Source organism: Oncorhynchus clarkii, chromosome 18 (assembly GCF_045791955.1).
Source record: "Oncorhynchus clarkii lewisi isolate Uvic-CL-2024 chromosome 18, UVic_Ocla_1.0, whole genome shotgun sequence".
NCBI classification, from domain to species: domain Eukaryota; kingdom Metazoa; phylum Chordata; class Actinopteri; order Salmoniformes; family Salmonidae; genus Oncorhynchus; species Oncorhynchus clarkii.
In genome coordinates, this window is record NC_092164.1 from 24,392,112 (window position 1) to 24,404,413 (window position 12,302).

A 12,302-nucleotide genomic window follows, 5' to 3' on the forward strand; every position below is an offset into this window, starting at 1 on the left:
CCCATGCATAATAGAGAAACATACGGTATGTGATCGTAAACAAATAATAATAATTAGGAATGAGAGGGATGGTTAGGTGGCCATGATGGAATGTGGCCAGGTTGCGAATTTAGCCTTGACACCGGGATGAATACCCCTATTCTTACAATAAGTGCAATGGGATTTTGAATGACCACCGAGTCAGGACACACGTTTTAACATCCCATCCGAAAGACGGCACTCTACGCAGGACAATGTTCCCAAATGTAATCAAGGTTTGAAATGATTATGTTTTAGTCAAATACTGTTATCTGTTTAGGCTTCTTGCGGTCAATTTTCAGTCTAAAACTCTATATTTTTTTATAATTTTCTGTCCACCTGACCATCCTCTCAAGAAAGAATTGGCCCGCGGCTGAATCTAGTTGATGATCCCTGATCTAGAACGATGTGTTGATATATTCATATTCAAGTGTTATGGTATGGTATAATACATATATATCTACATTATACGTTGTATGTTTTTGTTTATCTTTCTGTATTTTATTACATTTATTAAATTTGTATTTATTTGCTCTGCTGATAAAATTGTACCATTGACCATCACATTGAAGATTTATTGAATATTGTGAAAATCAATTTAAAAAAAAAACATTTTCCAAAAAACACAACATAAATCTCACCAGGTCAAATTCCTGATACATTTAAATGTACTTGACAAGTAAAAGTGATTCTGATAAGAACAGACAAACCTATGAAAAGTCATTAACCCCCTTTAATAATGTGGAGATGAAATATAACAATTGAGGCGTAAGCGCCATGGCTGACACATTGTTAGAGGCAGAAAAACAACAACAACAAAAGCCACAAGGTGAATATTTATAAATACTGTTCTGAGGAAACAGGTCAAAAAGGGTTTTACAGACATGAACTGTTCTGTGTGCGGAAAACATACGTATGAAATAGTGTATAATAATAGGTGTGAATCTTATAAAGGCCACGTTACTTAAAAATACAAATTAAAAGTAGTATGTACGCATTAAAATGGTACTGCATATAGAAAGGCGCCTTGGCCTCAGTGCAATAGTTATAGTGCCGACATTCTGCAGAAGCATGCAGACAAGAACACAGACAAATATACTTTCAATATGGACACTTAACGGTGTTCATTAAAGATTCTGTATTTTTGTACAATTTTTGAAAGCACCCGATCCCCCTAGAATACATTGAATAATCCACATTGAATTGGATCATTGATCATTCTGAAACTGTAGCTGCCAATACTGTATTACTTCCCTGTAAAACTGCAGGGCAATAAAATAATTCATCAAAGAAAGTAAAGTAAAGTGAAAGATATTCCCACATTGGCATAGGAGAGCATATCAACAATGCAGTTTGAACAGTGGCTCTACTTTTTCTTTCCAAATTGACTGGTGATTATATGCTTTTCCATGATTGGTTAATCAGTTTCTCATCTGGAAATATGTTTCTCATCTGCATATCTATGCAAATGAGGCACTTAAACTATCTGATGCATTTCTGCATGAATACTTTACCAAGGCACCTCCCCTTCTTGGGTGTTTTGTATCAATAGAAGCACAATGGAAGCAAATAAAACTGCAGGTGCACAGGAATCCCACTGGGCACAGACATCAATTCAATGTTTATTCCAAGTTGGTTCAACATAATTTCATTGAAATGACGTGGAAACGACGTTTATTCAACCAGTGTGTGCCCAGTGGACACTTCACAAAATAACAGAAAAGACTGAACTGGCTCAATTACATATTTATAGTTTTGGTTAAACGCTTATAAAAATACAAAATATGCATTTTTTTCAAAAAACGAAACAAAGCTGAGTAAATAAATGTATTTTTGTTGTTGTCATTACATTCTGATTAACATATCTTGTTGTAATAATAGGATATATCCAAATGGATCATGGTTTGTGATGCAAGAACATGTGGCAAGTCTCAAAAGGTCATCACAAGGCAAACTGAGGGAAACTTTTCTTTCAATTCTCATTCAGGCCATTGAAGTATTATGATTGCTGGGGAATAGTTTTTCTCCCCGTATCAAAACAACGATTTGATACAGTTTAAACTATATATCTTTCATACATACATATTGTACAGTACGTAATGATATCCATCCTGTCCATAATATCATATGCCAACATATTTAGCATTTTCCAAATGCAAACGCTCTTCTTCTTGCCCGTATGGTGATACTGTAGTCAATTTACCAGGCATCGACTATCTCACCTTTCCTTTTGGAATTCGTCTAGATCCTATATATTCAGATGCATTTCGGGATTTAAAAAACAACAACTTAAAAGTAATCCCGGGAATCTCATTCAACGCGCTCTCTCTTTTTCCATATTCCTGCTTACTTCATCATCTTTCGTCTTCCCTTTCCAAAATCTTCTGGAAATTCTTTAACATCAGAGGTCACAACGAGGCACAATTCAAAAGGGGGGTACAATTCAAAACAACCAATAAATATATTCTGTCTTTTCTCCACATCCACCAGACGTGAGTGTAGGTCCAAAATGGCACTCTATTCCCTATATAGTGCACTACTTTTAACCAGGGCATGCACACCCAAGGTGAAAGCAAGTCAAGGAGGAGCTCCAGTGACAGTCGAGTCTGGTTGCAGAAGAAAAATAAGCCACGCGACCCTCTGGTCCAAACGCCTTGTATCTTGCATCCAAACATACGATTTGAGACGCATAGAAGAGAAATGAAGGAAGCCATCTTGGCCAGTCTCCTTGGTGAAGTAAGGCATGGTGGTGGTAGAATCCCCAAAGGCACCTGGCTGTGTGAGTCTGTATGTGTCCGTGTATTTATTTGTTTAGCGGAAAGGGCTCATCATCAGTATCTTAACAAATTCCATTCAGCCGCGGAAAAGGCGGGTTCTTCCTCCTTGTAGAACCTTCTAGAAGTCGCAACAGTTGGTTTGATTGTTCTCTGTGAAGTATATGGTTCCTTTGGGCAGGGGCAGGGGCAGGGGCAGGGGCGGGAACTGGAACGACATGTTTTCCTCCATTGGACAGTTTGTAACCTGGATGGTAAATAATGGACCAATTAGGAAGAAGTTAGCCACAACAGATCAGAAAGACAAGGGGATGATGTAATGCCTGCAACCCACAGCAAACTGTGCTTGTTGGAGTGCTTTTAAAATCCTCATTATACCCTTCTCAAAGAAACCACCAACAATGGACAAAGAAAATCTCAAAATTTGTGTAGAAGTACATACAACAGAGTAATTAGCTCTAAATGCTTCAATATACGTCAAAGACAAATATGAAACAGATACCTTCTTCCCAAAGGCCCCTTCGTGGCTCGTAGTAATTGTCCTACTAGTAAAACCCTAAATACTGGTGCAATTAGAAACGCTGTAATCTGGTTGTAATAATGAAACAAGTCTCCCTTGAAAAATAGGTATTTTTACCTCAATGGGACAATCTGTCAAAATAAAGGTTACGTTCAAATACTGGTGCCTGTATTACCTGTGTCTGCCCGTTGCAGTTGAGGTACTGCTGCTGGACCAGCAGGCTGTCTGGTGTGAGGCCCCCAGCGGTTAGACCAGGCCCCACCTGACAGGAGAGAGGGCTGATGTTGGTGTCACCTTGTGGGATTGCCGAGGACCCCACGATGGGCCCGCTGGAGTTCCCCTGGAAGTAGCAGGAGGCCTGGGAGGGACTATGGTCGTGGAGGAGGGCCGTGGCCCTCTGACAGGAGGATGGGACCAGGGAACCAAGGGCTGTGTTGGGGGTTAAACAGACCCCGTTGACAGGAACCAAGGGGGCGTTGGTGCTGCTGAACATGCAGCTGTTGGAAGAGACGAGAGGAGGGGTGACTTCAGCAGCAGGCCTCTTTTGAGGCCTGTACTGGCCTGATATTGTTTGATCCCTGTTGTAGTTCTGGGCCTGAGAGTTCTGCTGTGGCTGGGTCTTGAGCCCAGGGATAGGGAGCTGGGGAGCAATTTGGAAGTCAGACACCTGGCTGTTATAAAAGCTGCCCATGACATTGTGTTGGTGTCCATTTTGTTGGTGTAACATCGTGGGCAGCATTTTCTGCTGCTGCTGTTGCTGGGTCTGCAGGGAAAAGTGTCCTTGTAGGCAGCTAGCCGGGTTGGGATCTAGAATGACGTCTTTTGGTTGATTTGAAATATTCTGGGCAAAGGTTTCCAACAGGGTGTCGGCCACCATGTTGGTATTGGGCATGGAGGAGGGCAAGGGCATCCACATAGTTTCCTGACCGGGCACTGCATAGGGATCTGATTGGCTTATGGAGCTCTGGTCCTGAAATCTCATTGGCTGATCATTCATGTTCCACCCCAGCAGCTGGCTCTGGATTGGCAGACCCATATGAGCAGGGATGACCTGAGTGGCAGAGCTCCGATTGGCAAGGCCTGACTGCATCTGTTGTCTCAGGGAATAAGACGCCAGCCCGTTACCAGGGCTGGACAGCATCTGAGAGGCCTGGAGGCCTTGCTGCCTACCTTTGGCTTGGTTCTGCCGCACCTGGGCACAGGAGCCAGTCAGGGAAGGGTTAAAGGCCAGAGGGTTAGCGTGGCTCTCCAGGCCCAGGTTCTTTCCCAGGGATTGGGCAAAGGTGTTCCTGGAGGAAGCCTGCTGGAGTGTGGGGCTGTTCAATCCCATCTGAGAGCCCATGTGTGTCAGCTTCATCGTGCCCCGAACGTTACTCACTGTTTCAGCCGCACTCAAGCCTCCCATCCCAAGCAACTGGTTCTGCTGGTGATCAACCCCCCAGTTGAAGCCCTTTCCTCCAGGCATCATGGTATTCCCCTGCAGGTCAACATTTGTAAGACACTCTGGTACCTCAAGGAGAGGGTTGTTGACACTGACGGAACCCAGCATTGAGCCCAGATGCTCGGGCATCTTGAGTCCTCCGTTCTCCTTGAAGAGATGTTCCTCCACATATGACAGGATGTCATGGTTGAGGATGTCATCAAGGTCCTCGGACATCTCACAGTTGCTGGAGCTCATCTTCAGCAGAGTGTTCTCCCAGTCCTTCAGCTCCGTGGGGTCCACATCCAGGCTGCAACAAGATAAGATCAGATAAGGTCCACTTCCAGGCCGCAATCACATCAAATCCAACTTTATTTGTATAGCACATTTCATACAAGCTACAGTATAGCAATACAATACAATACAATGTGCTTCACCAATTTTTTTTGAAATAGATACAATAAATAATAGAAAATAGATGGTAATTTTCCATGAACAAAAATGGTGTGACTTGCTTCAGCTCTTTGAAAGTATTTTTGTGGTAGTACAAGAAGTTTAAACATTTTACTTAAGTGAAGCGGTGAAATATATTCGAAGTTCAATTTATTAAAATATCTGGTCTGATTACTTTGATAGACTGTGTCAACCTCATTACTTTGGACTGTGGGGCACATATTCAATCACAAATAATTACACTAAGACTACTACACTTTTAATCATAAGGAATTAGAAATGTTTTAGGTGATCATCTGGAGAGAGAAGTATGATGATGCGTCTAGTGGAAGAAGTTTAGAAGATTGTTAGTGAGGAAAATATGTTGAGGTAGTTGAAGAAGTAAAACAAATGAAAGGTTGAGTAAGTTCTGTCCACAAATGTACCCACATTTTCATTATATGTAAATAGTTACATACTTCTCCCTATTAGCTGAAATCGTATTTTTTTCAAAGCTATTTTAGCTGTCATGTTAGCTGTTTGGTCCGAACAAATTCACAAATTTGTGGCGCTATGCAGAAGTTGACTCCCTCCAAGCACGCGTTGCTAGACAACCCGCCTACACTTGCCTAGGCAGGCCTGCTCCCTCTGTGGCTAAAGCCAGCGTGAGAAATGTGCTAACAAACGTTTGTGCTGTGCAACTAAATAAATACTGCACTCTGACACACAAAACCTACGTACTTGCTATAGTCGTGATAGTGTTGCTAGACAAAGCAACTACCTTCACCTTTCAATTTTATAATCTACTGTTGTTTTTTATTCATTTATATGATTTATTTTATGGTAGAAGTCAAACCTTGAACACAGGCTGTTGTCCCCGATGATCTGCTGCAGTGTTTCCATCAGGTCCTGGACAGTGGACTCCTCCCTGATGCCCGCGTCCGGCTTGGGCACAGTGTGGTGTTGGGACTGCCAGGAATCACCAGGCACGTTGGCCATTGCGTGGCTGTTGCTGAAGGCCTGGTCTTCCCAGGAGCACAGCTCCTGAGGGTTGGGGGGCTCGCTGGAGGGCTCGCTGGGGCTGGTCTGTATGGATGAATAAATTAAATGAATAAAATACTTTCCGTGTCAAGTCATCCTTAGCGACCCATCCCTTACGGGATTATTTGACACATTGTCGGTGTTCAAAATGGCAACCTATTCCCTACATAGTATACTAGAGACCTATTGGCCCTGGTCAAACATAGTGCATAATGTAGGGAATACGGTACAACAGAGTAAATTGCTGTACCTGCATATAGACGGACTGGTCCTGCTTCAGCATGGAGCCCAGCAGGGAGTCGGGGTCCAGGGCCATTTCTTCGGCCATCTTCCTGATCTTAGGGCTCTTGCTCTGAGTTGGAACGTCAGCTACGTCCAGAGAGAGGCCCACCTCGTAGAGAACAGCTTCCCCAGTGGCGAAGTTAAAGGGCAGCTGGAGTCTCCGCTGGCGAAGCTGCTCCTCACCCTCCTTATTTCTTGAGGGATAAAAAGGAGTGTTAGAACAAAATAGAATAGAGTACAGCAGAGTACAGAGCAGAGTAATCTTGGATTGGATTGTCCAGATAATGACTCTACTCACGATAACGGTCTCTGTCTGACCATGATGAAGTCGGGCCTCCCTCCCTTGTAGATCAGTCTGGCATTAGCCTGAACCCAGACCCACACACCATTCTTGGCCAGAAGCCTAAACACAGTCAGACCACTCTCACCTGTCTTTATCACTAAGGAGGGAAACAGACACGAGGGAACTGTCAACAACAGGGACGGGTACAGCAAATACATAGAACTCGTTCGTTTTTGTTCATTTCATTAATTCGTTGTTTAATCCATTTGTTAGTTCAGTCGTTCGTTCATTTGTCCGTTCAATCACCCGTTAGTTAATTCAAACCTCCAAAGAGGAAAGTCGTAATATTAATTGGGAAACGTGATAACGACTTACTTCTGACATGGTTGTCGGCACAGTACATCATGTCAGCAGCGTGGATGAACTGGTATCCAGAGCCTCTCATACACAACTCCAGCTCAGTGTAGCCCAGAACCACCTTCCCTCTGACATACAGTAACGCACAGGAGGAATAACATCAGAAACGCTCGCTAATTACTCTGTTTTTTTCTTCTTCGCTTCTCTACAGTTTGTGGTTACTATTCATAGTAACGTTCATGAATAAGTCATCACAAATGCTTATAAATCATTTAGAAATGAATGTCAATGTTATAATGCACACAAAGGAATAACGCCATCATTAGATATACACCACGTGGCCAAAAGTATGTGGACACCCACTCGTCGAACATCTCATTCCAAAATCATGGGCGTTAATATGGAGTTGGTCCCCCCCTATAACTGCCTCTACTCTTATGGGAAGGCTTTCCACTAGATCTTGGAACATTGCTGCGGGGACTTGCTTCCATTCAGACATAAGAGCATTAGTGAGGTCGGGCAGGGATATTGGCCGATTAGGCCTGGCTCGCAGTCAGCGTTCCAATTCATCCCAAAGGTGTTCGATAGGGTTAAGGTCAGGGCTCTGTGCAGGCCAGTCAAGTTCTTCCACATCGATCTCGGTAAATTATTTCTGTATTGACCTCGCTTTGTGCACGGAGACATTGTCATGCTGAAACAAGAAAGGGCCTTCCCCAAGCTGTTGTCACAACGTTGGAAGCACAGAATTGCCTAGAATGCCACTGTATGATGTAGCGTTAAGAACTCCCTTCACTGGAACTAAGGGGCCTAGCCCAAGATATGAAAAACAGCTCCAGACCATTATTCTTCCTCCACCAAACTTTACAGTTGGCACTACGCATTGGGGCAGGTAGTATTCTCCTGGCATCCGCCAAAGCCGAGATTAATCCGTCGGACTGCCAGATGGTGAAGCGTGATCCATCACTCCAGAGAACGCATTTCCTCTGCTCCAGAGACCAATGGTGACAAGCTTAGGCTTGTGTACGGCTGCTCGGCCATGGAAACCCATTTCATGAAGCTCCCGACAAACAGTTATTGTGCTGACGTTGCTTCCAGAGGCAGTTTAGAACTCGGTAGTGTGTGTTGCAACTGAGGAAAGGCGATTTTTTGCGCTGCGCGCTTCAGCACTCAATGGTCCCGTTCTGTGAGCTTGTGTGGCCTACTACTTTGCAGCTAATCCGTTGTTGTTCCTAGACGTTTCCACTTCACAATAACAGCTTTTACAGTTGACTGGGGCAGAAATTTGATGAACTGACTTGTTGAAAGTCACTGAGCTCTTCAGTACAGGCCATTCTACTGCCAATGTTTGTTTATGGAGATTGCATGGCGGTGTGCTCGATTTTATACACTTGTCAGCAACGGATGTGGCTGAAATGGCCGAATCCCCTAAGGGATGTGCACATACTGTAGTGTACTTTAATAATAACAGTGGATGGGAGTGTTACCGTGTATCAACATTTGTGGGGGTGAAGTCCAGCTTGTGTTTGGTCTGGAATATAAGTGTCTTGGTCCTGATCTCCAGGATAGAGGGGGTCTGGATGGGGGTAGCCACCACAAACAGGGCCAGCTGGGGATGGTCTATGGTCCCGTCATCTGACATCTTGTTCTGGCCATGGAGGTACTTCAGACGCCCATTGAAGTTTAGGGCCTGGAGTTGAGACACAGGGAAATAAGGTGGAAAGGTAAGGGACTTCTCAATCTGTGTGATCACATGAGGATAAACATAAATCATAAATACAACTACACTAAGTTTTTGTTTTGAGTATTGCCTCATTCTGTAGAGGCAAAAGTCGTATTTTAACCACTACCTACTAATACAAAGTTAATCTGTAGACGTTAGGCCTCTTAACGTGTGGGGTTGGACTGTTAGTTTTACTGTACCAGGAAGCCAGAGGAGTTGTCCAGGAGACAGCGGAAGCGACAGACAAAGCTCCTCTCCAGGAAGGAGGAGTTCTCAGGGGGAATGTGCTGCGGGTTGTAGCTCACTATGTTGCTGGTGATGTCACTGCTGTTGTTAGGCTGCAGGCCTACAGTACACACAGTTACGGTACAGACACATGTATATTTAAATATATATTTTATATTTTAGTAATTTATTAGACACTCTTATCTAGAGTAACTGACAAGAGCAATTAGGGTTAAGTGCCTTGCTCAAGAGCACATTTTTCACGAAGTTGTCTCTGGGATTCGAACCAGAGACCTTTCAGTTACTGGCTAAATACTTAATAGTTAATAAATACTTAATAGCTAGGCCGCCTGTTTATTATCCTGTATATTCAGCTAACTATACAAAACGTTTTTTCAAGCAAAATCAAATCTTTCCACAAAGGTTGGCTTAGTCCACGTGTCAAAGTCATTCCACGGAGGGCCGAGTGTCTGTCCTTGTACGTTATTGCTGAATTAAGGTCACTAATTAGTAAGGAACTCCCTTCACCTGGTTGTCTCGGTCTTAATTGAAAGGAAAAACCCAAAACCCGCTGACACTCGGCCCTCCGTGGAATGAGTTCAACACCCCTGGCTTAGGCAGTCGGGAAAAACCAGGGTGTGAGTACTAACATAGCAGAATAGTGTACTAACATAGTGCATTACTCACTCTCTGTTGTCCCTGGCTCTGTATCAAACTGGTTGGGGTTAAGGGCGAAGTGGAGCTGACGTCTGAACAAGGCCCTGTCGTCCGTGTGGATCAACTCAAACACACTCTGGTGAACCACATCTGACTGTGGGAGACAGGACAAAGAGGGAGACAAGAGTGTAAAAGACGATATACAGCAGCTACAGTACAGAGTCCAGAGGAATATATGAAGTGCAAGAGATTCAGTCATTTCCAAATGTCTCCTGATAATACGAACTAACAGGTGCTGCCCTCTAGTGGTTTGGAAGCCATAATACTCCACCGTCTGCTTCATTCAATGTTTTGTGGGAAGGGGAAAGGAGTGGGATGGATTGTACATCTCTCGTTAAAGAGCAAAGCTCACCAGGTGCAGAGGCACAAACAACCTCCATATTCCAAGAGGACTCTCTGTGGGTGTGTGTGCGTACGTGTGTGTTGTTGTTTGGAGCATGAGTCATCAACATATTAAAAAACATATTCATTAGAGCCTCTCTCCTGCAGTGTAACGTCTGTCTTTAGGCTCGTGACCTGGCCATGCACTGTGTGTGTGTGTGTGTGTGTGTGTGTGTATGTGTGTGTGTGTGTGTGTGTGTGTGTGTGTGTGTGTGTGTGTGTGTGTGTGTGTGTGTGTGTGCACTGTAAATAGGGGTGAACGTATGTTTAATTTCTTCCCAGTACGGGACGTCCTATGTGTGCACACGCTTATGGGCCTAATCATAGAATTTTACCGGGATGCCATACCGGACCGCCTTACGTTCACCCCTGGCTGTAAATGTGTGTGTGTGTGTGTGTGTACTGTTAAGTGTGTGTATGGGCCAATGACCCGGGTTCATGCATCGTGTTGCACAGAGGGCAAGCAGTGCTTCTGGGCCCAATGTGCCAAGCGGCAGTCACGCTACACTTTATTGTTCCCAGCACACATGACTCATGTGTTTTCTCATTCCCTTCGATCCATTAATGGCTCCGCCATGAAAAAAACGCCGGGAACGTAGGTCTTGACGGAGAGAGAGCTATGTGATTAGATGCTTGTTCTCTTTTCCCTTTTCTCCCTTAGGCTCCCTAAAAACGTGTACTTGGCCTCAGTCAAGGTCTCTCTCTGGGAATGATGTGTGTGTACGCACGGAACGAGAGTTTGGAGTTTGTTTGTCGATGAATTTCTGACTTATAAACACATCCATTTAAACGTGGTCTGTATAAATGTCTGTGATGGGAAAGCGAGCCGAAGGCATATGAATCTCAACTCCATGCACTTCTGCTTCTGATTATAGCCTTGCTACTTCAGTTATGACTGATATGCTATGGGGATGATCAAAGTTGAGGCGTCACATTAGAATGTCCAACAAGGTCAACTGGCCAGCAAATTATTCAACTGTGACAATACTGACATTTCTCTTTAGTGTATATGTGATGGTGTAATTAGCTAGGTAGTTGATATGGGCTGCTATGAGGTGACAGGTATGATACCATTAGCTAGCTAGGTGATACAGCTACTATGAGGTGACAGGTATGATACCATTAGCTAGCTAGGTGATACGGCTGCAATAAGCTGACATGTAAGTTACCATTAGCTAGCTAGGTGATACGGCTACTATGAGGTGACAGGTATTTCTTTTTTCACCTTTATTTAACCAGGTAGGCAAGTTGAGAACAAGTTCTCATTTACAATTGCGACCTGGCCAAGATAAAGCAAAGCAGTTCGACACATACAACGACACAGAGTTACACATGGAGTAAAACAAACATACAGTCAATAATACAGTATAAACAAGTCTATATACGATGTGAGCAAATGAGGTGAGATAAGGGAGGTAAAGGCAAAAAAAGGCCATGGTGGCAAAGTAAATACAAATAGCAAGTAAAACACTGGAATGGTAGATTTGCAATGGAAGAATGTGCAAAGGAGCAAAATAAATAAATAAATAAAATACAGTAGGGAAAGAGGTAGTTGTTTGGGCTAAATTATAGGTGGGCTATGTACAGGTGCAGTAATCTGTGAGCTGCTCTGACAGTTGGTGCTTAAAGCTAGTGAGGGAGATAAGTGTTTCCAGTTTCAGAGATTTTTGTAGTTTGTTCCAGTCATTGGCAGCAGAGAACTGGAAGGAGAGGCGGCCAAAGAAAGAATTGATTTTGGGGGTGACTAGAGAGATATACCTGCTGGAGCGCGTGCTACAGGTGGGAGATGCTATGGTGACCAGCGAGCTGAGATAAGGGGGGACTTTACCTAGCAGGGTCTTGTAGATGACATGGAGCCAGTGGGTTTGGCGACGAGTATGAAGCGAGGGCCAGCCAACGAGAGCGTACAGGTCGCAATGGTGGGTAGAATATGGGGCTTTGGTGACAAAACGGATTGCACTGTGATAGACTGCATCCAATTTGTTGAGTAGGGTATTGGAGGCTATTTTGTAAATGACATCGCCAAAGTCGAGGATTGGTAGGATGGTCAGTTTTACAAGGGTATGTTTGGCAGCATGAGTGAAGGATGCTTTGTTGCGAAATAGGAAGCCAATTCTAGATTTAACTTTGGA

General features: G+C 43.9%; 1 protein-coding gene across 1 annotated transcript in view; it reads right to left on the reverse strand.

Moving 5' to 3' along the window:
• Window positions 1–736: 736 nt before the first annotated feature.
• Window positions 737–12,302, reverse strand: part of LOC139373251 (aryl hydrocarbon receptor-like) — a 75,508-nt gene continuing 63,942 nt past the window's right edge. Inside the window, exons 5-13 of the mRNA XM_071113552.1 lie at window positions 9,760–9,883; window positions 9,048–9,193; window positions 8,612–8,814; window positions 7,146–7,255; window positions 6,786–6,927; window positions 6,456–6,681; window positions 6,021–6,250; window positions 3,488–5,042; window positions 737–3,039 (exon numbers count right to left, since the gene is read on the reverse strand). Coding sequence (XP_070969653.1) covers window positions 2,914–3,039; window positions 3,488–5,042; window positions 6,021–6,250; window positions 6,456–6,681; window positions 6,786–6,927; window positions 7,146–7,255; window positions 8,612–8,814; window positions 9,048–9,193; window positions 9,760–9,883 — 2,862 coding nt within the window. The 3' untranslated portion in view covers window positions 737–2,913. The remainder of the gene's footprint in view (window positions 3,040–3,487; window positions 5,043–6,020; window positions 6,251–6,455; window positions 6,682–6,785; window positions 6,928–7,145; window positions 7,256–8,611; window positions 8,815–9,047; window positions 9,194–9,759; window positions 9,884–12,302) is intronic.